This window comes from Stylophora pistillata, chromosome 5 (assembly GCF_964205215.1).
Source record: "Stylophora pistillata chromosome 5, jaStyPist1.2, whole genome shotgun sequence".
NCBI lineage: Eukaryota > Metazoa > Cnidaria > Anthozoa > Scleractinia > Pocilloporidae > Stylophora > Stylophora pistillata.
Window position 1 is genome coordinate 36,559,381 of NC_142523.1, and position 26,866 is coordinate 36,586,246.

The window sequence follows — 26,866 nt, forward strand, 5'->3', positions numbered from 1 at the left end:
TGTTGCTGTTCAACTCACTAATCTATTGAATTGTGGTCTGTCTGTATTTCCTGATCGCTTTCATCGTGGTCCTCGTCACCTCATTCAGATTCTGGCTTCTTTGTTAAAATCCTCCTGTCATAAAACAGCTTTACAGGGCTAGCACGTGAAGAGGCATGCAGTATCGACCTCTGTGTCAGAGGTTAGGTCTGATTGCCATAAGTATGGCTGGACTTAGCGAGCACTCATTTCTTTTGAGCACTGATGCTGTTTACAAGACTCACGTTTCATTTATTGAAGGCTACAATTTCTCTTGCAATGATAGATTCCCTGCTCGTTCAATTTTCGGGGACGTATAGGGAGTAGCCGAACTCATGGCACACGGTAGTATTGTCGACACGTGGAAGACTTGTTATTTAAAAGTTAAAGAGCCAATTTGAGCCAATTGTAATGACCTAATCATTTCGGTCCTACAAGAATCCTGCCTTGAAGTGCATCAAACGTAACACCAACCTTTCCATTTTCACCGATAGTTTAGATTTGGGTCCAAAGACCTCTTTGACAGCTTTGCAGTAAGGGATAAGCTGTTATGTTGTTAGCCCCGGTAGGAAACTACTTTAGATGTCAAAGGCCCAAACAGCAGCCTCTTCTTCCATCTGGATATTCCACCGCTAAGACTCGCCTGGGCTTTGGCTCGTAAATCCACCTGCTCTCCTCGCTCTTACCCTTCCTTGCTCCAATAAAGCTCAGCTTTAATACCGATACCCCGACGGTTCTTTTATTAGCTTTCGTATGGTCATGGTCCTCTGCTATAAACATCCTCATGGCTTTCTGCATGTACGGTAGAACTATTGATAGATTCTCGATGATGTATGGCGGTAATTTGAACATTGCCTTTTCCTTCAGCAAAGTATGTTAACTCTTTCAACCAGAAACAACACCTGTCGCTAAGCTCTGACTGCGAGTTTGAGGTTTTTATTGGCTGCATATCTACTGCTGTAAGGGACTAATCGCGCTCTCCTCATCGCCAGGGCCTCAAGGATAACAGATTATCCAGCTAAAAGCAATACCCGAGCTTTACCTTGCGCCGTTTCACGTTTTTCCTCAGCTATCGACACCTTGCAACCCGCTTTGCACAGGAAAAACGATACATTATCCATTGTCCTGGCATGAACAATAGATAAGAATTTGTCAACAATCTCACAAACAGGCTCCAGTTTTTGAGGTTTTTCGCAGACGTACAAAACAAAACGCTCAAATGGCGAACAGGCCGCGAGGAAAGTATCGCGCCTTCCCTGGCCAAATATGTCTTACTCACATGTAACCTCGTCACCCAGCACTGGCAAGTGATGGATCTTAATGTCTTACTCTTTCCACATTCGTGTAATGCTCATTTCATTTTCCATCTAAATTAAAGGTTCACTTTGGATTGCGAACACGCTTTGATGCTGGACCCAGTTGAAGTTAAAATATTTTTATCTGCTTGCCATTCTCCTTGTAGTTCTTTTGTTTTCACAGCTTTTCTCCATCTCTAACTATGATTCAGGAATGTCAATTAGAATAAAAATCTTCCCAGCTGCTTTCTTTTCCCTCTGAAACTGCCAGTTATAATTCCATCTTAAACAACGCTCATTCGCTGTTTGTCTACTACTGTCACAGTTCTATCTTTCCGTCAGTTGTTAGTCTGTGTGACGATTAAAGCCCTAATCCACTCGTTGTCCCCCAGAGCTCGTTCCATAATTCTTAAAATGTATGCCATTTGCATCAAACTTACTTCCCTTTATAACAAACAAACTTTGAAGCCTCTTGTAATTCTTAGATGCCCGTTTCTTTTATCCCGTAAAAACATCACGAAATACTTATTTATAATTCTTCAGCCTTTTTGAGCTTATTAAAAACGTTCCTGTTGTGTAAATTTCTGCTAAGATGTAATTCTCCTTGCCTTGGCAAGTTCTCATCTTAAAAGATCAATCATTCCACTTCTACTCAAGCAGTTAAACAATAATTCCTCTCCTCTCTACATGTCACAAACTGTCAATTTATGTTAAATCAGAACTTAGCGATCAGACTTTTCTAATGATCTTGAGTGCATTTGGGGCAAAACGCTTCTCCTTTCTCGGTCAAAAGGGTACGATATCCGGACATTGTTTTATACTAAGTGATATTTGGAAAGCGTTTGTTGGTAATCCCTGCTTCTTTGCGCAGATTTCTCTCGAAGTGAATCGACACAATTTATCCCTCGATCAAATTAATGTCAATGAGTATAAAATGACAATTAAGAGGCAGAGAAAGTGGCGAAGTGAACAATAAGAAAGGCTGAAAAGTGGGTCACTTAAACGAATTGCACAAGTAATAAATAACTATGTAAACTGCAAAATAACTACAGTTATCATTGACAATTTTGTCTTAAAGGTAATTCAAATCTTTGTTGTGACGTGGTTTTATCGAGTTTTCAACAGTAAAAAAGGCACTTTGCAGCTAGAACATAAAGACGTCTTCCAGTCTATAATTGACATTCTCCAAAACACTGGATGAAACAAACCTTGAGCCTTCCACCCTTCTTCTCAGCAGTTTCATTTGACTTAACGATATGAAGATAGACCATAATAGCAAAAGAGTGCGTCATCTACTAAACAAGTGTGTTGGTGAGACAATCACATCTCAAGAGATAAGGCCACAGCAAGAAAAGGTAAACTTGAGAATCCCTTCATTACGGTTGCTTTAAATAAAATTATGTTGAGTGACCAAAAACTATAGAGGTTAAAACGAGCATCTCGAGTTCACAGCTTTCAATCCAGATCTAGATCTGGTAACGTAAACCAACCAATTACATCGCTGTATCGTTAAGATCGCAGGGACATATACTAACCAAGTTTGGATGGCGAATGATCCCTTGTCTATAAGGTGCAAAATATAATCTAGGAACCTCGTATTATTTTTCTCTGCCAGTTCAAAGTGTACCGAGGGCTTTGGACAAACTATTAAGAATAAAAATGAGAGATTATAATTTTGAATGACGTTTCGATAACTCGTTCGTCATTTTTAAGTTCTAAATGTCACATTCCTATAAATTCAATTTCTATGACAGAAACAATATATAGTTAATATGTTTTATAAACAAGGTTCAACTAACTATTTGATGATGATTCCGATAACTCTCGGATTGTATTCGCAAAGTCATAAGGCTTTCAGGTCGTAGGGGAGATTTGAGTCACACCTAGAGCAAAATAGATTCGATCTCGTCGGTTCTGTTTTTTCCGGCAAAGTTGTCACCATTTTGAAAAAAAAAATCAAAGTTTCAAAATTCTTTTTGGTCTTTTTTGTCGATCTGAAAAAGGTTGTCTAGGCATTTATTACTACTCAATATGAAATTATGATGGTTAAATAACTACAACAGTTATTTTTAGTCAGAAATTATTTCATACGTCAACTATTTCTATCGATTTAAATCGTCAGTGTGTATTTTTCACGTGAATTAAAACTTCTAGTATTTGAAATGAAAGGCGAACCAGGCACTTCAGAACCAGTTTTCAGTGGTATTATAATTGTATTATAAGCTAAGATTGTTTCCCGCCTTGCTGGAAGAGTATTGGCGCACATAGAGGAAAACGAGGGGACAGAGAGGAACAATTCGGGAGCTGTCTAGCACCTAACACTTGTCGATCCTTCCGAAGTCACATTCAATTTCAGTGATAAATAATTTCTCTGTTTCGTCAGACATCCACACTGATATAATTTCCGTTTTTCTTAGTCGCTTCCATAGACAAAAGTTATCTTCAAGCTGTTCAAGATGACATTACTCCCACCCAGAACATCAAAAAGTGATTAGCCTTAAGGCCGAAGTCTTGTAAAATATACCTACGTTGTAATGAATATAAATTGGCATATTCCAATGGCTTGGACATAAGCCTGCCTCTCCATCACCTCATTTTTTAGCGCTTAGTCACTTTGACAAAGACGACATGTCAATCGAAAATCCACATCGAACGATGAATTCATAAAAACTTTGTGCTAGTGTATCTCATAGACCAATCGCGAAGGTCTAACAAGGAAACTAGTTGTCTCTGGCCTTTAATGTAAGACCTTCATTCGGACCTAAAACTAAGTGTTCGAATAATAGTATAATAAAAGTTTGCAACACATTTCCAAACCCTTAGGAAGAGTTAAACCAGGCAGTACAGCGCATGGCCAGACGAGTGAAAGACAATGCCAGGGAAGGAAGGAGTTATGAAAATCCTGGCAATGCTTACGATTGTCTAGGACAGTTCAAAACAGCCATCGAGTACCATAAACGTCACCTAGAAATTGCCAAAGAAGTGGGCGACAAGGCTGGAGAAAGAAGGAGTTATGGAAATCTTGGCAATGCTTATTGTGGTCTAGGACAGTTCAAAACAGCCATCGAGTACCATAAACGTCACCTAGAGATTTCCAAAGAAGTGGGAGACAAGGCTGGAGAAGGAAGGAGTTATGGAAATCTTGGCAATGCTTATCGTGGTCTAGGACAGTTCAAAACAGCCATCGAGTACCATAAACGTGACCTAGAGATTGCCAAAGAAGTGGGAGACAAGGCTGGAGAAGGAGGGAGTTATGGAAATCTTGGCAATGCTTATCATGGTCTAGGACAGTTCAAAACAGCCATTAAGTACCATAAACGTGGCCTAGAAATTTTCAAAGAAGTGGGAGACAAGGCTGGAGAAGGAAAGAGTTATGGAAATCTTGGCAATGCTTATGATAGTCTAGGACAGTTCAAAACAGCCATCGAGTACCATAAACGTGTTCTAGAAATTTCCAAAAAAGTGGAAGACAAGGCCGGCGAAGGAAAGAGTTATGCAAATCTTGGCAATGCTTATCATGGTTTAGGACAGTTCAAAACAGCCATCGAGTACCATAAACGTCACCTAGAAATTGCCGAAAAAGTGGGCGACAAGGGTGGAGAAGGAAGGAGTTATGGAAATCTTGGCAATGATTATCATGGTCTAGGACAGTTCAAAACAGCCATTGAGTACCATAAACGTCACCTAGAAATTTCCAAAGAAGTGGGAGACAAGGCTGGAGAAGGAAGGAGTTATGCAAATCTTGGCAATGGTTATTGTGGTCTAGGACAGTTCAAAACAGCCATTGAGTACCATAAACGTCACCTAGAAATTTCCAAAGAAGTGGGAGACAAGGCTGGAGAAGGAAAGAGTTATGGAAATCTTGGCAATGCTTATCATGGTCTAGGACAGTTCAAAACAGCCATTGAGTACCATAAACGTGTTCTAGAAATTTCCAAAGAAGTGGGAGACAAAGCTGGAGAAGGAAAGAGTTATGGAAATCTTGGCAATGCTTATCATGGTCTAGGACAGTTCAAAACAGCCATCGAGTACCATAAACGTCACCTAGAAATTGCCAAAGAAGTGGGAGACAAGGCTGGAGAAGGAAAGAGTTATGGACATCTTGGCAATGCTTATCATGGTCTAGGACAGTTCAAAACAGCCATCGAGTACCATAAACGTCACCTAGAGATTTCCAAAGAAGTGGGAGACATGGCTGGAGAAGGAAGCAGTTATGGAAATCTTGGCAATGCTTATCATGGTCTAGGACAGTTCAAAACAGCCATTGAGTACCATAAACGTCACCTAGAAATTTCCAAAGAAGTGGGAGACAAGGCTGGAGAAGGAAAGAGTTATGGAAATCTTGGCAATGATTATGATGGTCTAGGACAGTTCAAAACAGCCATCGAGTACCATAAACGTCACCTAGAAATTTCCAAAGAAGTGGGAGACAAGGCTGGAGAAGGAAAGAGTTATGGAAATCTTGGCAATTATTATCATAGTCTAGGACAGTCCAAAACAGCCATCGAGTACCATAAACGTCACCTAGAAATTTCCAAAGAAGTGGGAGACAAGGCCGTCAAAGGAAAGATTTATGGAAATCTTGGCAGTGCTTATCATCGTTTAGGACAGTTCAAAAGAGCCTTCGACTACCACAAACGTCGCCTAGAAATTGCCAAAGAGGTGGGAAACAAGGCTGAAGAAGGAAAGAGTTATGGAAGTCTTGGCAAAGTTTATCATGTTCTAGGACAGTTTAAAACAGCCATCGAGTACCATATACGTGACCTAGAAATTTCCAAAGAAGTGGGAGACAAGGCTGGAGAAGGAAAGAGTTATGCAAGTCTTGGCAATGCTTATCATGGTCTAGGACAGTTTAAAACAGCCATCGAGTACCATAAAGATTACCTAGAAATTGCCAAAAAAGTGGGAGACAAGGCTGGAGAAGGATGGAGTTATGCAAATCTTGGCAATGTTTATCATAGTCTAGGACAGTTTAAAACAGCCATCGAGTACCATAAACGTCACCTAGAAATTGCCAAAGAAGTGGGAGACAGGGCTGGAGAAGGAAAAAGTTATGCAAATCTTGGCGATGCCTATTATCGTCTACGACAGTTCATAACAGCCATCGAGTACCATAGAAGCGCTCTAGAAATTTCCAAAGAAGAAGGGCAACTGCTTGAGATGGCCGTGAGTCAATGTTGTCTTGCTCTCATTTATGAAGAGCAGGGATGTCTCCAATTGGCCCTGGACTATTTTGTTTCCAGTTGGGAGGTTTTTAATGAGCTTCGGGCTAGATTTCTGAATCACGATGCATGGAAGATTTCATTCCGAAATGTCTACCAAACAGCATACACGGGTATTTGGCGCGTTCTTTTTAGACGGGGTGAGGATGTCAAAGCTCTTCTTGCTGCCGAGGAGGGACGCGCACAAGCTCTAGTAGATTTGATGGATGTAAGGTATAACTTTGTACAAGCCTACGCTCGGTTGAGCTCTGGAAAACGCTCTGATTCCCTCTCACTAAAAAGCATTTTATCAGATGCAGTTTTTCTAGCAATAACCGGACCTTACATTGTTTCTTGGGTTATTCGGAATGGGAAAGTCGTCGGATCGAGAATGAAGCATGTGAACAACTTTGTTTACCGGGATGAATTAGAATTCTACATCACCTCTCTGAATAAGGCTACTCGCATAGAAGCCAATGTAAGGGCCACTGTTCAATGGGAAATAAGTTTACCTGAAGTGGGCCGAGATGGAAAAGGAACGAACGATGACTCCTTGCGAAACTCGATGACAAATGCCCTGAGGAAGCTCCATGATATCATAGTTACTCCTATCGCTGATTTGGTGGAAGGGGATGAGATTGTATTTGTTCCTGAAGGTCCACTCTGCTTGGTGCCTTACGCTGCATTGGTGGATTCGAATTCAAGGTATTTGTGCGAATCTTTCAGAATTCGAGTGCTTCCATCCTTAACCATTTTAAAATCAATCACCGACTGCCCGAAAGAATTTCATGTTAAAACCGGTGCACTGCTCGTGGGTGATCCGTGTTACAAACAAGTTATTCATCAGGAGAAATTGCTCAGTCAACTTCCGGGTGCAAGGAAAGAGGTAATGATGATTGGAGAAATCATCGGCATTGCTCCTCTTGTTGGAGAGGAGGCGACAAAGTACGAGGTACTAAGGCGAATGTCCTCAGTTGCCCTAATTCACATTGCAGCACATGGTAAAAAAGAAACAGGAGAAATTCTCTTGGCACCAAACATCAAGGGGACAACTCGTCAAGCTCAAGAGGAAGACTATTTACTGAGAATAGAAGACGTCTTACAAGCTGGGCTACGAGCGAGGCTGGTTGTGTTGAGCTGTTGTCACAGCGCTTGCGGAGAGGTCGTGGCCGAGGGTGTGGTTGGCATTGCACGAGCGTTCTTGGGTGCCGGTGCTCGATCCGTTCTGGTCTCCCTGTGGGACCTTGCCGACGATGGTACTCTGATGTTCATGAAATATTTTTACGGAGCCCTGGCTGAAGGGAGGAGTGCTAGTCAAGCTGTCAATCAAGCCACGAAGTGCATGAGAGAAACTGCAATGTTTAAAAAAGCGTATTACTGGGCGCCTTTTGTCCTCGTTGGAGATGACGTGAAACTGGAATTCACGGAGATGTAGATGTTCTCAACGTGAGTGCACTTTTAATTTTGTTGAATCAAGGAAAAGTGAGATGTTAATCATTACTTTATCCTTACATTGACAACTCTTGAATTAAGACTTGTACATCTTTTCAGTTACTCTGAGGTCAAATTCAGTTTTATCTTTATAAACTTCATTTTGATCCAACAGCCGAGATAGAAGGTGCATAATGCAAAGAGAGCAAAAAAACCAAGGACATCTGTTTTGAGTTGAGTCTCTGCGTTCAATAAAGTACAGGACTTAGGTTCATTTTGTTGGGGCCTGTTTACATGGAGGCTAGGGACCCCAGGAAAGTGGTACCCGCCTGTCCAGATAATCTTTTATTTTATAGTAATCACGTTTACATGATGGGGGGGGGGGGACTGGTAACCTGCCTTGGCAGGTTGCTTGGTCTGTCCGACAATTTGCCATATAAACGTCTCAAGGTGGGGTGATCCGCCCGGGGCTGCGTTCATGTTACATGAGCAAGCACACCAAAAATTTCTCATCCCGGGATTCCGGAGTTGTAAGATTGTATGTAGACGAGGACTATTTTTCGACCACGGCTAGGCGGGTTACTTCATTCATCTAGGGTTCCCATCCCCATGTTGAGAGTCCCTTACAGGTACTCAAGAAATACCTCAAATTTGATTTTGCCTCTATATCTCGTAGCTCTTTCATTTTTCTTTTAGGTCATTACAGAATGAATTTGTGTGCAAACAGGACATGACTAGATCCCTGGCGTGTGGCATCGACCGACGGCACATTGAACTAACAGAGGGAAAACACAAATTAAACGTTAAGCAGCGGCTGGAAGTATTAAACAACCTGCTGCGATGCAATGATTAAATAAGCGACTTTAATTGCAACCAAAGCGATCAATTGTATGTACAATTCAAAACTCTTTTTGGATTTTTACTATATTCAGTTTTGGAAATTTATACTGATGAAAATCAGATGACAGATTGTCTGTGGATTTTCAGTAGCTAATGTTACGGCCATACGGAAGACGTATTATGTAGGCAAAACATTTGAACTAAATTTACATGGTCTCCGTTGGGATTATTCAGCAAATTTTTCTAAAAAAATCAATGTGCAACTTCATGTGGTTTATTATCAAGTCATTCTGACAGACACGAACAACAATTTTATGATTTTTCGAACAGCTTTAAGCATAAGCTAATTACCAGGTTTCAATTTTGGCGTTACAGATAATCTAAAGATATTATACCTTTGAAGTTTTTGGCCTGCTACAAGTTGTACATACCCCTTTTTTAAATGCGTTTTAAATCGTTATACCACTTTCCACTTTAGAAGTAATGTACTATTAGAAAAACCTAGAGCAGACATTGTATTAAATTATGAAATGCGGTAACAAAGGAGTTCCTTTGTATTTACTTCGTACGTAATCCAGTTGTGGTCCATTTCATCAACACTTTTACTCCCAAGATCTTGATATCGATTCTTCTTACTTCTTTCTATATATTTACTGCAGTTTACTTTGTACACCCGGAAAGTTTTAGAGAAAATGCAGCCGTTGTCCCTCGAGCATCACCCTTCTGGTTAGCATTGAAATATTATTTTAAAAAGGGTCTCGGAAAGAACAAAACTACCATCAAGAGAGGTAAAATTTTGTTCAGCGGGGTTCAAATCCCTCCTCCACCACACCCCTTCCTTGTCTTTATAATATTTTCTTGCATATTTATTTCCAACAGAACATTGCATTACAAGGGTAGGACCCACGAGTTACCTCTTATTCGCTGGGATAAGGGGAATTGGCTCGATTTAAATCAAGGGCCAGCTTCAAAGGTCATCAAATCTATAAAAGCAAAACATATCCATATTTTGCCAGGCACCCTGGTAAAGAGACTGAAGGCACTCTTTCAAACAGCGAAGTATTCTACCCTACCGTCAGCTCCGATCCTTAAATCCAAATGCAGGTTCGAATTCTGTTAGTTACTGGGATCTGAATAAGAGCGTGGGCTCATTTCCTGAACAGCGGCTGGTACCCACTAATTATTTTTCCGTCGAGTTGTTCGCTGAGACTAATCGAATTTTTCAACCATCAGACAGCTTGGAGTTCTTGGTATCTAATGTCTCCCTACAGTGTCACGCTGGCTCAAGTATTAGGGTCATAACAATAAAGGAAACCTTTCATTACCAGTCCCCTTGGGGACAGTCATGATTACTGTACCAGTTGTGGAGAGATGGCTAATTATGTCATTTATGAGGATAGCAAGCAGGCGGCAAAGTACAACATATTTTTAATTTATTTTAAAGATGTTACTAAAATCTGATACTTACAAGTCAGTGGGATAGTAAAAGAACACCAGATATTCTTCTGGGGAGGAAGAACTCATAGATCAAAATGAATAGAATAAATCGGAAGGAAATGGCAAATTGTCAACAGATGATGAAAAACTGTACATTAATATGCCAAAAATTGAGCAAGGGTAAGGTTTTTAAAAAAAGAAATAATATACCTAAACAATATGTTTAATTAGATGTATTTGATCTGAACAGGTCACTCTACTAAATGTGAATCACACTTCTTCCAAATATCTCTTCATTCATTCAAGCCCAGGCAGAAGCTACGACTTATGCATAGATAATAGCACACACCAGTACACATACACAATGTACACAAAGAACAATTCATCATTTGTAAGTATTACTGTGTCAAATTTTAAATGGACTTCACATGGGGCTCTTTAATTTTTCCAAGTTTTTTATGAGCAAACGGTAATATCTTAGACTTGAAATCAGTTATCTTCAACTCTTCAACCGCGCCACTAACAGTGGATGAACACAGAAAATCTCGGTACGAGTTTTAAAAATCAACTGTGAAACGGGTGCGAGAACTGGAAAAAGTATCAAGTAAAGTTAGTTATCCTCATACAACCCATATTCTTATTTTAATTTACGAGAGGATGCATAGTCAAGAGAAGAATAACAGCGAGGCTAAGATTCGCTGACTAGTAAGGTTTCATACCATGCTACGAAGCTCAAATTTCCCACCAATTGACCCTCCCTTCCCCCCTTCCACTTTCCTTCCCCTCCCCTACCCTCCCTGATACAGACAACACTGACCGTGACCGTGAGGGACCTGACTCTTATTTGGCGCTCTCTAATACCCGCTGACAAAGTCATATTTTGGAAAGAGATTGTTTAAGGTTTTCAATGTGCTTTTATTCCTCACTTTGTTGTTACAGACTTTGCTCTACAAATCTCAAACTACTTTATCTGCAATTTTGAATCATGTCAGTTCTGCGCCATGTTCACTCGGGCTTCACACACTGTTTGATGGGAATCTTGATCCCAAAAGGCAATCGGATCGTGGTTGTTACTTTGCAGGCCAAACCATTACCGCAACCGCAGTTATGTTTGCTCTATGGTAAAAAAAAAAAGAGGAAAAAATATGAAGCGCACTCATGGAAAGAAATTATACAGAAGGGACCAATGTTAACTGTTTTTATGAAATATGGGGACCGGGGGGATCTTGGAGGACTTTGGTTGTGTCCAAATAACATTCACTTGATTCCCCCATAACACCTTACAACATTTTTATGCCCCACCCCTTTTACCATTGACAGTTAATTGGCAGTCTATTTTCTTGAGTCCCCCTTTATACTTTCTTGGCGATGACTCATTCTCCATAAAAATCATGTGATCTCCCTCAAAATTCAAAATTACCACAAAGGAGATAAATAATGAAAAGTTTCTGAGACTTCTGTCGCTAATATACTGTGCCAATACTTTTCAAATATTTTGACCGTAATCTTCACGGCGTAGTCACAACTTGTGCAAAATATATAGCTTTAGCTTATAATACACTGACAGTGTCACTAAAACCAAGTAAAGAAGATTCTATATCGTGAAGCAAAATATCTTACTTCAATTTTCGAGTATTCATTACGAAAAAGTCACAAAAACATTTATAAAGAGAACTTTGTTACTAACCACAAAAAAACAAGTGAAGAACTCTCCGAGTTTTGGAGCGCAACGTTTACCAAGCGCACAGCAGTAGTTATCTTGACATTCAGCCTCGGAACTGCACCTCTATGAAAATGCAACATGGCGTAAATAAAAACAAATACGCCTCGGACTGAGAAGATCAGCTAAAAAAATCCTTTTTCTCATTTCTCTAATGTTGAATTTGCCTTGGGAGGACAACACTCCCAGCATCAATTCCATCAAGAGATACTTGATGACAAGGAAGATCAAATTGCTTGTGAAAAGGCATGGGAACACAGATTCCGCGTGTCCAAAGGTAACCCTTTGAATGAAGCCCATCCTTACGGGAAATTCTTCTCTCGGTATTGGATAATTGAAGAAAATGAATTTGAGAATCGAGGCATCGTAGGAAGCAGTGCCATTACTGAGTAGGGGTGGGTGGGTATAGTTTAGGGCTGAAACAATGCCGGTGGCTCAGGGTTCTATGTGGATGTGGGGTGTATTTTCAGAACGTTCATCATACTTTTCAGTAAAATTGGTGGATATTACCCTTTTGCTCTCTCACTCGACCTCCCTCACCCCCTTCCCCTCCCCCTTATAGTATTTTGGTTCTCTAAGCGCGGAAAAAAATTGAGATTCTTACGTTAAAAAGAAATCGTTTTTTCCTCATAGGTTCGTCAGCAGACTGGTTATCCAGATCAACCTCTTCCACCTCAATGTCCATTCCTTCCGGCATGCACTGTTTAACAGGAATAACCTGTCCATTGTAGATTATATTCTTGGTCAACGCACAGGACAAACCGGCTTGGCAGCCACAGTCTCCTCCGCCCTGAAATGAAAAACCGCATATTGACGTCATCTTTGATCACTGCTGAACAGAGAGACAACGACATGGAATGTATTTGTTTTATATGATAAAAACCTTAATGCTGTAAACGGTGACGTAATCTATGCTTTTGTCCTCCAGTAAATCATAAGTAAGAATCAATCAAAACAACTTATCATATTATCATATAATAAATTCTAATCTCTCTTCCCTAAAAATAATTTTGATCTATCAGTCCACCGGGGCACCTTTTCCTTTAAACCTTCTCGTAATATCCTCTTGACGCTGAGACTGAGTATTTCTTTCTTTTCTATCATATTACAAAATGTGATTCTTCTCTTACTGATACTTGTAGCCACCCAAACAGTCTGAGAACCACAAGCATCATTCAGTCACCTACCGGAGCAATGTTGCAAGCCGCCAGTTTGGGAAGATTACTGCATCCCTAGAGAAAGATAGAAAAGATATCTTGACTGTAAAAATAGTTCCACGAGAGACTGCCTTGTGTCAACTTCTAAGGCTGTATTATCATGGTGACTGTAGACTCTAAACACTAAAAAAACCAGCCTCGATTATTGTTTTCAATTCTTTTTCTTGTATCAGATAAGTTCTTTCTTAATTATCACTTCTATTTCTGACGCATACATCCATTTAATCCAAGAGGAGAGAATTGGAATCGTTGAAACATCGGAAAAAACATAAAAAAATTCATTTCTAGTAACACACAAAAAAAATTAAACTCCAATAACGCCTTAATAGATTGTTTCAAAACTTTCCGCTCGCTGAAGGAAAGAAAGTGCCTGTCGCTTAATGGAAAAACTTTGTGGAAAGCAAATAAATCATCTTTATGAGGAAAAAGGCTTGAAATCATTTCTTAAGTTGTTGTGAAACTCACCAAAGCAGCCGTAGCGCAAAGACTCAGAATGACGAGAATCTTCATGACTTCAATGAAACGACTAACAGAAACTCTCAGATCCCACTGAACTTTTGGTGAAGTTGAGTGCTGTTTTATAGTTTTGAGGCGCAGAGGCTGAGTAGCAGCTTTTACAACATTACTAACAATGTGAGAGTCTTTAGACAAATCTTTCAAACGAAAACTGTATTTGTGAAATCAAAATTTGCTTAGCTGTTTGTTGAAAGGAATAAAGAAAACAGAACCCATTCTGAAATATTTTTGATGTGCTCTTTTTTAGAGAAGACTAAACAATTTCCGCTCTGAATGTTAATTGCCACGGCAAATTTATCAAACGCAATTACATTTCAGTTATATCCTTGCCTTATATTTTTATGGTGAATACAATTGTAGAAATGATGCAAAAGAAACCATTTGTTATGGAGAGAAATTCAAATTGGCATGCATGTTTCTCAGAACGCGCTTCAATAATCCCTTGTTGGGGAAAATGAGGAATTATTCTGACCCAAACTTCTGAAAAATGGTTATTCGACGATTTGTTAATGCTTCTACTACGACAAATAACTACGTTTACAGTCTATGTCTACAAACACAGCTTAACTAACATGGTTGCATTAAATTGTTGCTGCTTTAAGAGAATAAGTCATACACCGTGAAGTATCTATTACAGGTTTAAGAAGTCTTAGAACAAAGGCTAACAGTGTGTGTTATTTTGTCAGTCAAAGCTTCCTTTTTTGGCGATGAAAAAAGGCTGGTAAAACAAACAAAACAAACAGTATTTCTTACTCTGTTTGCAGCACGATAAAGTATGTACTCGCAAGAGCATCGAATAATAAACGTTTCTTTAATTCAAATATAGCACCAGACTTGTACTGTCACTTAGATAGCTAAAATAGCAATCTTTTGTTGATCTTGTTTTAATTTCAAGACAACGTACGATTGGAAAATAGTTTTTCTTCAAAGGTCGTTGGAACATTTGACAATTTTGTATTTACACAGAGTTTTCCTTGGCCTTCGGCATAAGATGGCTGGATACACACGCCTAAATTCGTTTCGTCGTGGTTTCTCACCCATCTGAGGAACTGGTTTCCAAGTGAGCACAATGGCTTAGATCGTTCTGAAAATTTGTCAGACGAAAAACAATTGAATTCATTTAATAGAACTTAACTCAGAGCTCCCTCCGAATATAATCCAGTGTAATTTCGTTACTGATAAAAACAAACGTTAACTCTGCGGCTTCATAGTTTTGAAAACCGCTGGATTTAATTAGTTAAGAATCATTCAGTAGTGAGGCCACGCTCCCAAGTTGAGAAAAATTTATTGGGAATTCCCCGAGACCCTCCCCAAAAACTGTTTAACGGGATTTTCCCATATTAATCAAAGAGAGATAAAGAAAAAATCGCTCATATATTCTGTTTGTCATAGTTGTGTATCTCCGTAAAAAAACGCTTTTTTCCATAACAATTGCTTTTTGGACTTCCTTTTTTTGATCAGAAGATCAGCAGTAAGTATGCTTTTCTTCAATCTAGTCTGAAAGGAAAAAAATTGGTGAAAAAAATCTCTCGCGTATTCCGTAATTAACTTCGTTCCTAATTAGTCAAAAATATTTTTCGGGGGCGGAAAGGCCGTGCAGCTACACTACCCAATCAAAAAATGCGCGGTCATCCACATGGGATTGGTAGGAAGAAGCGCTCCATTCAAATCATGAATTTTCATCAATTGAAATTTGGGGACGAACTGTGACGACAACTTAACGTTTCTACCAAATGTTTTCCCTTCAAAGTCATAAGCTTCTCATCTTATTCGAAAAATTGAGAAACGACTTTGCATCGTCTCGAGGAACAAACGAAAGCACGGTATGTTCCTTTCGACAGTTTTAAAAGCGTATCAAAGTTTGTGAAGTAATCGTAGGAAAAAGCTGACTAAGGCCACGTGAAAATGTGCAAGTATGCTTCGCGTCGAAGCTATCGGTCAAGAATCTTTTGATTTTGTTTGTAGTAACTTGTGGTGTGTACACAAGTTAAACGGCAGTTTTCCTTTAAATTTTTTTTAGGCAAATTCAAAGTAATGGATTTCATTATGAAGCTTTGTCACCCTTAAGCTATTACATTGAAATTGAGTTGTGTTGTGTCGTGTTGCTTTCATCAATTGCAGGTTTTTGAGAAATAATGTCAGGCAAATTATCGGCCTTTTAGAACAAAGAATTGAAGGATTTTATATCAGAGGCAGATCCGGGGTAGGGGCTGAGGGAGCTGTAAACCTCCCTCTTCCCTTTGAGCAGCATTTCTTTCTTGTTATTTAGTTTGATTTTTCCTAAAAATATAAATGAAAGGATTTTTTTACGAAATTGTTTCACTTCCACCGGACCCCCTTAAGAGCTCGCGCCAGAGGCACAGGCGGTCACTCGCGTGCCACACCACTGGCGTTTAAGATTACTTCAATAGTGTACAATTGAGTAGAACAAGTAAAAATCTGGTGTACGACTACGTGATGAAAACTCTGGAATTTTTTCCTCTGTTTCATTCATATTCGACACCTAACCTAAAATGTAAGTCTCTGATAGGCTGTTCTTCTTCCTCTTTATGAATTTTTTATTTTGGAGATTGCTGTCATGGCAATGAAAGATAACCTCATAAGTTGCAATTTAGAACGAAGTTTGTTTTAGCTTTATCGTCCGCTTTGGAGAAGATTTAATGAACAGTTCTCAGAACTGTGGGACAATTTCCTACCTGCACAGGAATTGTTCAATTTTTCCCCTTGCTTGGCTGAATGATAACAAATGATCGACTTTCAATCTTATGCCGCAAGTCAGTGAACTGTTCGAATTAAAGAGTCTGTTAACTGAATTCAACGAGTAATTTCCAGATTTTTCTCGAAGACTTTCTTTATTCCTTTCACTGAAATTATTCTAAGCGTTACATGGTTAGTTTTGTCTTCTCAGTCGGCTGATTACTTTGTCTCGGTCAAGAAGCTGGTACGAGTTACATGCACTGCCTCAGGGCGACCTTGATAGCAGTCAGACGGATGGTAACGGAGGCTGTTTCGGTACAAATGAGACCGTCACGGCAACCACACTTGTGCAAGTGCTGAAAAAAATCAATCAGATAATATTATTGGTTATAGTTATTAGAATGAAATGAGAATGAAACGATAATGAAAATAATAAAAATGACAAATATGGATAATGACATGATTTCGAGAGCATTTTGGTGTGAATAAGTGCGAGTAAATTTTTCAAAGACAAAAACATTGCACGATACCGTAAGGTAAGTGCAATTTATAGTCTAAAAATTTTACAAAGGTTCTCTTTTGCTTTAAATTGCACGACTAATCATGGCATTACTTGCTAATAATTTAAAAGAAAAATCGTCACATTAAGTCAAAGAAACGAGGTTTTGACAGCACACGCGCACTATTTGTAATATACATCGTTTTACAAATTCATGGTAAAATACACTCGTTTTCACCCAATCAGAGGCCGGATTTTTTTTTTTTTTTTCATTTTTATTATGGTTATGACAACAGTGATGATGATATAGATAACTTTGAAAATGATGCTGGCACTGCTTATAATTATGAGTCTGATGATAATAAAAATGATAATAAGAACAAAACCAATAGTGATAATGATGAGGCTATTGACACTGCTCATGATGATATTAATAATAATAATGATAATAAAAGTTGTTAGTGTAATAAAAAAAGTCCGAGTCCCAGATGGGACTCGAACGCACGACCCTCCGTGATCTAGTCGTAATAATAGTTCTAATAATACTAATAATAATGGCGGACGCTTATAATAATATTTATGATCAAAAGGATAACGGCAAAAATAACGATAACGATAACAAGATTGTTAATGATACCACACCAATGTTATTGCCTTTATCACGACTGGACTACAAGAAATGTAAACCTTCATTCTTCAACTAACCGTTAAATAACATGTGAAGTACTTCGGAAGTTTTGGAGAGCATCTCTTGTTCAATAAGCAACACTGGTCTTCTCTGCAGTCAGTTTGAGTTGTACATCTCTGTTTTGCAAAATAGTAGTAACATTTTAGAAAATATACAACATTTTTAAAAAACATGCAAAGCACAAAGTTGTCAAATTGAACTGAAGATGACAGAAGAACTGTCGAAATATGTTTTTAAAAAATGTCATATATTTTCCCAAACTCGTGACATAAATTCGTGACATATCTCCAGATCTTTTGGCAATAGTAACATTTGTGCAACACTAAGCTTTAGACATTAAAGAAATATGTTGTTATCACTTGGTGCATATAGCGGGTTGAACATCCCTTGATCTTATCAATCAATTAAACGCAACTGAAACTGTAACAATTCACGACTTATGCTCGTGCCTTTCACGTGCTCGACGCTCGTCTAATGCATCTCATGACCTTCCCTTATTTTTGTTTTAGACTGGTTTACAATCCTAACAGGAACAGACTCACTAGCTATGTGTGACTCCATGGTTAACCCAACTATTTCAATTAAATCCCCCTACCTTAAATAATCCATTAAACAAACAACGTTTCTTCTTCATGGGAGCCACAGCACCTTCCCCGTCAAGATCGACTGTTTCCACTTCTATCTCCATCCCTTCTGGCATGCACTGTTTGACGTCCGTCATTTGTCCTTGGTAGATCAACTTTTTAGTCAGAACACAGGACAGACCGGTTTGACAGCTGCAGTCTCCCTCCTGGTACAAGAATCACGTGACGTAGGTGTAACTAATACGTTATCAACTGAGACACACAGAGAGACACCTGCACCAGCCTCGAGGACCACAATGCTTTGCAACACAACAATCTTACAGACCTTGAGGCAGAAGCTTTGGTGGCGGAATAAGAGCGTGGGACGCTCAACTGAAAATTTCTCTTAGCCATTAAAGTGATTAATTGAAGTGACTACAAACATTATTACCATAAATATTTATCAACACCATGAAGAATAAGAAATGTGTTTTGAGCTCACCTCTCTGCTACAGGCTGCAAGTTCAGGACAATTTGAGCATCCCTGAAAGAAACACACGCATCTTAATTGGCTCTTCAAAGAGCGTTCACAAAACGCGTGATTTGGTTAGGGATATGAGTTAATGATTCTCTTCATTCTACTGAGAGGGAAAAGATGGAATATTAAAAGAAATGAAACGTTTCAACCTTTGGAATCTCACCAGACTAAGAGTGGCACAGAGGCTCAGAAAAATGAAGATCTTCATGGCTTGAGTTTGAGTGAATGGAATTTGAATCGCTCACAACGATGTAGGGGCTATGATCTTGATAAAACAAATTGTGACTAGAGGCCCTCGCGCCATGCTATTAAAGTTTCCGAGAAAAATGTTGAAGGGGTATGTTTTGCAATTTATCTCGAGGAGTGCAAAATAAGGCTAAGTATTTCAAACAGCGCGTTTAAATGAAAATGAAACGAAGCTTGTTGAACTGCGTGTTGAGTAAAGCACTTTAGGAGACAACACTCAGTGTATTAGTGTTGGATAATTATGTATGTCCGCAGAAAGGAGCTCTTAACACAGTGCAAAGTTGTTCAGCTGCAATGCCAACTTAGTCATGTCTGATTTGTGCTGAGTCCTCCTGGCTTTTAGCCGCCAAAGCGTTGAGTGGAAAGGTTTTGCTTAGGGCTGAGCCACGTACAGCAAAATCATTGCTTGACTTTCGATTAAGGGGTCAGCGAAAGAACAGGTTGGGTGGGGGTCTTTCTTATTCTTAAGGACAAATATTTACCTCGATTTAGTCGGTTTCTCTAAACCTCTTGAGTACTGCTTTGGGTGGCTTACCGAGATTTTTTACAATCGAAAATCTTAAAAAAAAAATTACATGAATCATTAATTTTTTACTAACTTTGATAACTATATCTTTTACGCTAAGAATGAAAGAAAAAGCAGATGAAGAGATGAAGATAACTTGCCATTAGAAAAAAAGAAACGTCCTCAATATGCATTGCTTTGAAAAAGTGTACTGCACACTTAAAACTACTACCATGGATTTCAGTAAATGGCTTAAACAACCTAACGCGATACAAAGGTTATCGTGCAAAGGACTTGTCGTCCAAGTATACAGGGGGATGTGTCTGTGCTGTAGAGATGAATACTTCCTTACAATTTAATTTTTTTTAGTCTTACGACACATGAAATAATGCTATTATGCGTAAATATGATAGAAATCCCTTGTCTGGCATCAAGGGTTCCACTCGCATGCGTTTCGATCATGACCCTTGCGGCGTATGGGTACAAACAGTTGAAAAAACACATTATCACATTGAAAATGTTCGTTGACGTAAGATGTTTAAAAGTACTCTTGCTTTTTTTTTTAATAATATCTGTGAAAATACTGTACTTCAAAATTGTTTTAAAAATAGTGAAGTATAAGGGACAACGTTTCAGTTGAAACGTCCCGTTAGAGTGTGAACTACATCCGAGTTGTATACTTTAGGCTCTTTTAGTTAAACGAAAGAAACATGATGACTGCCATACTAATTTTTAGCTTAAGCACTTCACTTGCTTTGGTGAGCTTTGAGGGATTTAAGACACATGTTGCTACTGAACATCATCTTTTATTTCAATTTTAGACACGCACCGCTAAAACTGAGTCTAATTCTATCAAACTAGAACAGAGTATTTGCTGGCAAAACGGCGTGTTTTCCTCTTAATGAAATCTTTAAATAATTCATTATCAAATACTTCACAGAACTTCTTTTATTTTATACCACGCGCTCACTCAAGGAAAACTGGAAACAAAGACAAAACATACATCTTTTTTAAAACTTGTGAGCAAACTTGGAAACAAGATATGGGTCTTGTTCAGTTCTGTTTGTTGTTGTCGTTGTTTGTACTCATCGAGTAAAATGTCCGATTCCGCCAATTACTCTACACATTTCTTGTACATGTTGTTCTTTTCTTTTTCTTCAGGGATGTTCAGAACTTCCTGAACTTTCAGTTTGTAACAAGCCGGTGAGTAAAAACGTTAATTAGATTATTTTATTGTTCAATGCCATAAAATGCTGTCTTTAAGAAGTCTGGTAACCCAAATTTTCTATAACAATTCTACCACATATATGCTTCGAATACTTTTCATGAAGAGACTTGTTTTAAAGCGTCCTGCCAGGTGACACCGCAATAGAGTGAATGTTTTAGAGACCAAGGTTATACTAGTTTTGTGTCATTATTAGCGACTGGCAAAAAAAAAAAGAAAATCGATGCCTTTCTAAGTTAGAAAAAAACAAAAAAGAAGAACGAAGAACAAACTTCCTAAGAATTTATTCAGCTGTGAGGTTACCTCTTCATTAAGCTCGCTCTTCATGCGACAAAGCGGGTGGCAAGTTCACCGGATGAGAATTTTTATTCTGCTCCCTTCACTCCTTTTCTGTTGCCAGGAAGGAGATTGCGGTTGCCAGAATGGTCTTTCCTGCGTTCTCACCAAGAATGTGATAGAACACGGAATCGAGAATCCCGTTAAACAATGCATGCCGGGAGATATGGATATCGAAGTGGAGACGATCGATCTTGATAACCAGGCAGCAGATGCACCCATGAGGGTCAGGCGCTGGCTGTACTTCAACGTAAGTTTGAAAGTTTGTTGGAATGATTGAAAATGTTTGAGGACCGATAACTTTTCTGTTGACGGTCATACTATTGAGAGAATGGCGGAAATATGGCTTTTAGGAGTTCAAATCGATGAAAAATTGAATTTTACTAGTCATATCAGTGATCTATGCTCTAAGGCCAGTCAAAAAGCAGGCGTCCTAGTGCAGCTACGCAATTTGATACCCTGTAATGCTAAACTATAAATTCTGCCCCATCTAACCTACTGTCAGCTAGTATGGCATTTTTGTAATGCATCGGAACGGAGAAAGCTTGAGCGGATTCAGGATCGAGCACTTAGGGCGGTGTAAAAAACTAGATCAGCGTCCTATCAAGAACTGCTAAGTCGTGCCAAATACCGACGTTGTACAATCGGCGCCTACAAGACATTGCCACTTTGATGTTTATAGTTAAGCACAGTCTCGTACCCGAGAATATTTCTGACTTATTTAATATAAAGAACACTCAGTACAATTTACGGATCAGTGACTTCGAACTTCCAAGATTCGAAACTGTAAGATTTGGCAGGAATTCTATTAAATATATGGGACCTCTCATCTGGTCGAAGTTACCAACACACCTAAGAACGATAGAAACTCTTAAATTCGTTCAAGAAGAACATAAGAAAAGTCGACCTTTCAACTCTCGTCGAAATTTAAAACTTAACTAAATGACTTTATAATCCTTTTAATTATCTACTGTAAATAACTATTATCTTCATATTTAAATGTATTTGACTTTGAAATTTTTTAGTGTCCCCCATTAGCTTATAGCTAAAAACATAGACACTTAAATAAAGTTTTTCATTCATTCCTCCATTCGTGAGGTAGTTGACAAAGCGTAAAGAAACCCAAACCTAGGCTTCTTTATATTTCAAAGAAAATTATTTTTTCGTCATGAATTTCTTCTGCACCAATATTTGATTTTCAGTCACATTGCGCGCCATCCTTTCATTACGCATTAAATCTTTCCCTTACTGGGGTGGGTATCTAAATTCACCGTTCTGAGGAATTTCCGAACCGAAGAAAAGTTATTTCACTTGATGCATTCTTTGGGGTTTTGTCCATTCTTTTATTAGTATCTTCACTACATCTCAATGTGTATTCGGTAGAGCTTCAATGACCCGTTTTGTCCTTTTGTAATCTAATTTATAACATAACCAAAGTAAAGCGCGCGCTCTGATTGGTCAATTTAGCGTTCCCCATTTGCCCATGGGTGTACGCTGCTGACGTGAGCAAATGCAAAGACTATTTTTCCGCGCGCGCTTGTTTTTTCTGGTCGCGTAAGATTTGTTAAATAAATGGGAACTCTTTAGCTACAATGTATCAATGTTATGTTATAAAACAAATGGTAAACACCACAGCGTACACTATTGAGTTATGGATGCACTTGGGAGGTTTGCTAAGCACTCAAGAAGCTATCGCCTCGAGCGACTCTTACGCTTCTTTCGTGCTTAGCAACCTCCCGCGTGCATCCATAACTCAATAGTGTACGCTGTGGTGTTTACCATTTGTTACATATCCTTCAATTCCATTTGTACGGAACATACTTTAACTGTTACCTAAGTTTGAAGACTTCTTTTCAGAAGGCGAGTTTGTGTGAGTTTCTGTGCGTGTATGTATACAGGTGTGTTACTGATAACGCTAACATGACGCTAAAACTAGCGCACGTAGTATTCTTCTTGTTTCTCATAGTTATAGGTTAAACTTAAAATGTAAATGACAATTTAGGGCTTGTACTGCGCAAAGTAACATGAATATTATCAAATTCGCATTCTATAATAATCCAAGTGCATAAAAACAGAAATATGTGGGCTAAACCCCTTTGAAATTTTATAAATTTCTGCTTAGATCTAATAAGATCTAATTTTGAAAAGATTCTAAAATTAAATTATAACCGTTACGGAAATAACTTAGTTAAAATTTCTTGTAAAATCTATTTGGATCTATCTAAATACTAGTTTAAAAAGCAGTGTAAATGATAAGGTAAAAATAAAATAAAAAAAAAGTTGTTGCTAAATATCGTCACAGGAAATAAGGCGCGGGTTTTCATTTTTCATTCAGTCAGACCAAGAATAGCCAAGAACCTGAAAAAAAAGGTAAAGCAACTTTGTTTGACAATGAAACTAAAAAATGCAAATGATGTAACGTTCCCTTCCGCCGTCCTTCCGCCAACTTAGAGTAAAAAGCAAGTTCACCAATATGAGGGCCGATTATACTAAGAAACTAATTCGCAGCTTAGGTAAGTCGCGAACTCATTGTGTAAACGTTACACTGCCACTTTTAAGGCCGCTTCTTTTGCAAAATAAGGGTTTTGAGAACGTCTTGAATAAGCCGCGGCTTTGATAAGATGCGAAACTACTCGTATAAATGGCATCGCAGCTCATTCGCGGCCTACGCAAGACGCGACCTTACAATGCGAAAGCGCAATATTTTCCCGCGCTTGGGCATTTTTCCCGTGCTCGTGACCTCACACATGTTCATAAGACCTAAGACATGAAACCCTCATACGAACATTTCGCGGTTTATGTAAGCCGCGATCTTATAATTGGTCCAGTTTCCGTCTTACACAAGCCGTGGATTATTATCCTCGTTTCAAAGGCCCTTCTGATACAAATATAAACATTTCTTTCAAAGACCTTTTCAGGGAGCGTTTAATCTACAATTTTTCGGAACGTATATGTTATAATTATTATCTTTTAACTGGTATTAGAAACGCCAGTTTATATAAATTGTACTTTTTGCGTGACTTTATGCGTGACTTACCGTCCGAGTCACGTACCTGATTGCGCGTGCCTCGTTCCACGTGCCCATCACGTGAGTGATTTATCACTTGAAATGTACCATGATATAGTTCCTTGTTTTGTTTGGCTATATTTAAATGTTCGAAACCCCTAGCCATTCTATGTTTTACTTACCTCTCAATCTTCTCATCTAGCCACTTTTTATGTAGCAATTCATTGAGCCAAGATTCTGGCAGTTTACTGGCACCCAGTTTACAGCCTAACAGCGCCCCGGCTACCGCGCCATTTGTGTCAGTGTCTCTGGCCTGAGAAGAAAAATAGGTTCGCAATTTAGTGCGTGAAAAAAAAAAAAAAAAAAAAAAAAAGAAAATTCACAACATTGTTGAAATATATGTGGCTTAAAACTTGAAAATTTTCTATAATCGTAAAAAATTTTCCAACAACCTAACAAAGCCCTATAAACTGACTTCTAAATGGTGCACCGATAGTCCTACATAATGGGCCTTGCCTGCAGATTGCAAATTCTTGTAAGATCAAAAATTCTTGTAAGGTCAAAATTTTGGAAGATTTTGTACCTAGAGACACGAATTTTCCAAAGGTATGACAATGCTTCATATTCTTATTCCCTCGGCAATTCAGACATAAACTCCGTAGAAACTACAATTCATTTGGACTCTTCAAAATGATGGTTTTTACAAGAAAAATCCAAAAAGATATTGTGTCTTGCCAAGTATCAGACTTACCTCATATGCCTCAGCTTCTATGGCAGCACGAAAATCATCCTGCCTCAAGGACCAAATTCCGGCGCCTAAACATTTGTTCGTGTAACCTATTTTGCCGCGTTGGTCAAGCTGTAGATCTTCCAGTGACTTGGTAAACATGACTGTGTTCCTCCAAACCCTTTTTCTAAAAGCAATTCACGAGATAAGGTTCTCACTTTGGTTTAAACTAACTGACAGGCCACATACAGATGCTCTATGGGACCGGTCGTTATTTATCGCCCGAGGAGGGGAGGGGTGAGGATTTTGGTTGTGTCAGGAGAAAGTTTACCAGATTTCCCCATAACGCTCTGTGATGTTTCTATGGTACCGGAGTAAATTTTGTATAATCCCCATTTAAACTCTATTGGCGACGACAGGTTCTCTCTCAGTTCTCCCTGGAAACCTCCCAAGTTTCCCCCCCCCCTCCCTTTTGACTGGCGATAAATAATGACAGGTCCTTGAAGCGGTCAATAATCTACTGGTAATTTTACTTGTCGTAAATCAACAGAAAACTGAAATATCTTAGAATTATTTCATACACGCTTGAGAGAGGACTGCCTATGTCTATGCTTACGTGTGCACTTCAGGGAGCCTGCATCTCCACTTAACCTGAGAACCAGGCTCTAAGCCGGCTATCTCGATAGAGTCTTTCCATGTTGAGCCTTTAAGTAGCTGGTAGGAGAAATTTCTAACCCTGGTTATTATGGGGGGGAGGGGGGGGGGGTAAGTTTACTTATTAGTTATTTCTTCAATGGTTAGCATGGTTACTTTGGCCACCAGCTTTCACGAGGCTTCTTTGCGTGCTCAATAACACATCAGCGAACATTACCTTCTCGTCAGTTTCAAGTGTGGCACAGGCATAACCAAAAGCTTCCTTTATCAATGCCTCAGCGTCATAGCTTCCAGACTCCTCAACAAAATGCTTTCCTTGCAACATCATTGCAATGGCTGTTGTCACGGCAACACAAGACGCGAGGCATCTTGGGTCTGCATGGGACTTCACATGCTGCCTTAGTGTTCTCTATTGCTGCATCTATGTCGCCAAAGTTATGAACTCCTGGAATTGAAGTGCGCATGACACCTCCGTTAGGAGCTAGAAAGCTACCTGAAGATTCCCAGACGTACTCGGCTGCCTGAGAGCAAAGATTAAGTAGTAAGTTCACCTGACAAGCTGAATTATTCACGCAATTTGATCGGTTGTTACTCATGATCTATTGGATGACAAATGCATGATTACCCCTCAGAGTGATTAGCATCTAATTTCTCTTTGGAACATCAGCCCAAAATCATACATTAAAGTTATGAGAATGAAGGAAATGATCAGCAATTGAAGCTCTTGCCATGTGTCTGCACAGTAATAGATAACGGCAGTCATCAAAATGGGGTAAGAATATCAGTGAGAACTGGACTTTCTGATCCCAGAAATGTGAAGGATGATCCAATACCAAATTCTCCAAACTAACACTATAAGAATTGTATGGCAGACAGTAATGAGAATTATTAAACATGATCTTAGGGGTAAAAGTGTTCATTATGCCACCTGGTTTGCTCAAGTGGTAGAGCACTGGACTGCTGTGTGGGAGGGAGGTTGAGGGTTTGAGCCCCAGACCAGGGGAGTAGGGAATGTAGTTCCCGGTGTTGTGGTCTGGCCTGTTTATTGAAATTGAGGCCATCTATTAAAATACATGTAAGTCTTCACAAAAAATTGTAAACTGCTGCAAGCAGTCTGTTAAGGCCACCATGAAACATTCTGATGTGCATTTGATCATATCCCAAAGTTAATTTACACAATATAAATATTAAATTGCTATTAATTATATTTAATTGAGCAGGCCAGGGCAAATTACTGACTGCCCTCATTGCTCTGTACCTTGTGTGGATCAGTAAGAAAGTCAGGATGATGCAGAACACCATAATTATGTAGTGCCTCCAATTCCCATTCCACCACTATCACCTAGCTCTGGAAAACCCTTTCTGCTCCAAAATTTAATTTTTTTTTTGGCAAAATCAACAGGAACCAACTGCAAGAAATCAAACAGCCAACACTCCAAATCATTATTCAAAATAGATCACATATTATTTTTATCTATTATCATAATGGTGGTTTATCTCAAGTCA

The 26,866-nt window shown here is 39.0% G+C and overlaps 3 protein-coding genes and 1 pseudogene across 4 annotated transcripts in view; 1 reads left to right on the top strand and 3 right to left on the bottom strand.

Moving 5' to 3' along the window:
• LOC111347238 (uncharacterized) overlaps window positions 1–9,315 on the top strand; it is a 24,801-nt gene extending 15,486 nt beyond the window's left edge. Inside the window, exons 30-32 of the mRNA XM_088761941.1 lie at window positions 2,575–2,668; window positions 4,263–7,960; window positions 8,642–9,315. Of these exons, the coding sequence (XP_088618067.1) occupies window positions 2,575–2,668; window positions 4,263–7,949 (3,781 nt within the window). The 3' untranslated portion in view covers window positions 7,950–7,960; window positions 8,642–9,315. The remainder of the gene's footprint in view (window positions 1–2,574; window positions 2,669–4,262; window positions 7,961–8,641) is intronic.
• A 1,804-nt stretch (window positions 9,316–11,119) lies between these two features.
• On the bottom strand, window positions 11,120–13,719 carry LOC148731742 (uncharacterized). The gene is made up of 5 exons (XM_088762033.1): window positions 13,625–13,719; window positions 13,130–13,174; window positions 12,547–12,732; window positions 11,910–12,008; window positions 11,120–11,338 (listed from the first exon to the last, which is right to left on the bottom strand). The coding sequence occupies exons 1-5, from the start codon at window positions 13,667–13,669 to the stop codon at window positions 11,228–11,230; spliced, it is 486 nt and encodes a 161-aa protein (XP_088618159.1). The 5' UTR covers window positions 13,670–13,719; the 3' UTR covers window positions 11,120–11,227.
• Window positions 13,720–16,538: 2,819 nt separating this feature from the next.
• LOC148731743 (uncharacterized) lies at window positions 16,539–18,729 on the bottom strand (the record flags this gene model as incomplete). The annotated part of the gene is made up of 4 exons (XM_088762076.1): window positions 16,539–16,728; window positions 17,577–17,675; window positions 18,155–18,349; window positions 18,625–18,729. Coding segments are annotated over 4 exons (504 nt in total), but the record flags the coding sequence as incomplete, so codon positions are not given.
• Window positions 18,730–22,291: 3,562 nt separating this feature from the next.
• On the bottom strand, window positions 22,292–26,817 carry LOC148731744 (uncharacterized; annotated as a pseudogene). The gene is made up of 5 exons (XR_016002038.1): window positions 26,619–26,817; window positions 25,578–25,881; window positions 24,731–24,893; window positions 24,162–24,292; window positions 22,292–23,330 (listed from the first exon to the last, which is right to left on the bottom strand). The product of XR_016002038.1 is annotated as an uncharacterized LOC148731744 (transcript).
• Between the last annotated feature and the right edge of the window lie 49 nt (window positions 26,818–26,866).

Excerpts from the sequence above, each read along its gene's own strand:
- LOC148731742 (XM_088762033.1), bottom strand. The coding sequence starts at position 13,669 with ATGAAGATTCTCGTCATTCTGAGTCTTTGCGCTACGGCTGCTTTG. Across the intron at positions 13,175-13,624 it reads TTTGCGCTACGGCTGCTTTG|GGATGCAGTAATCTTCCCAA; the intron begins GTGAGTTTCACA and ends ATCTTTCTCTAG. Across the intron at positions 12,009-12,546 it reads AAAAACGATTTCTTTTTAAC|AGGTGCAGTTCCGAGGCTGA; the intron begins GTAAGAATCTCA and ends GCATTTTCATAG.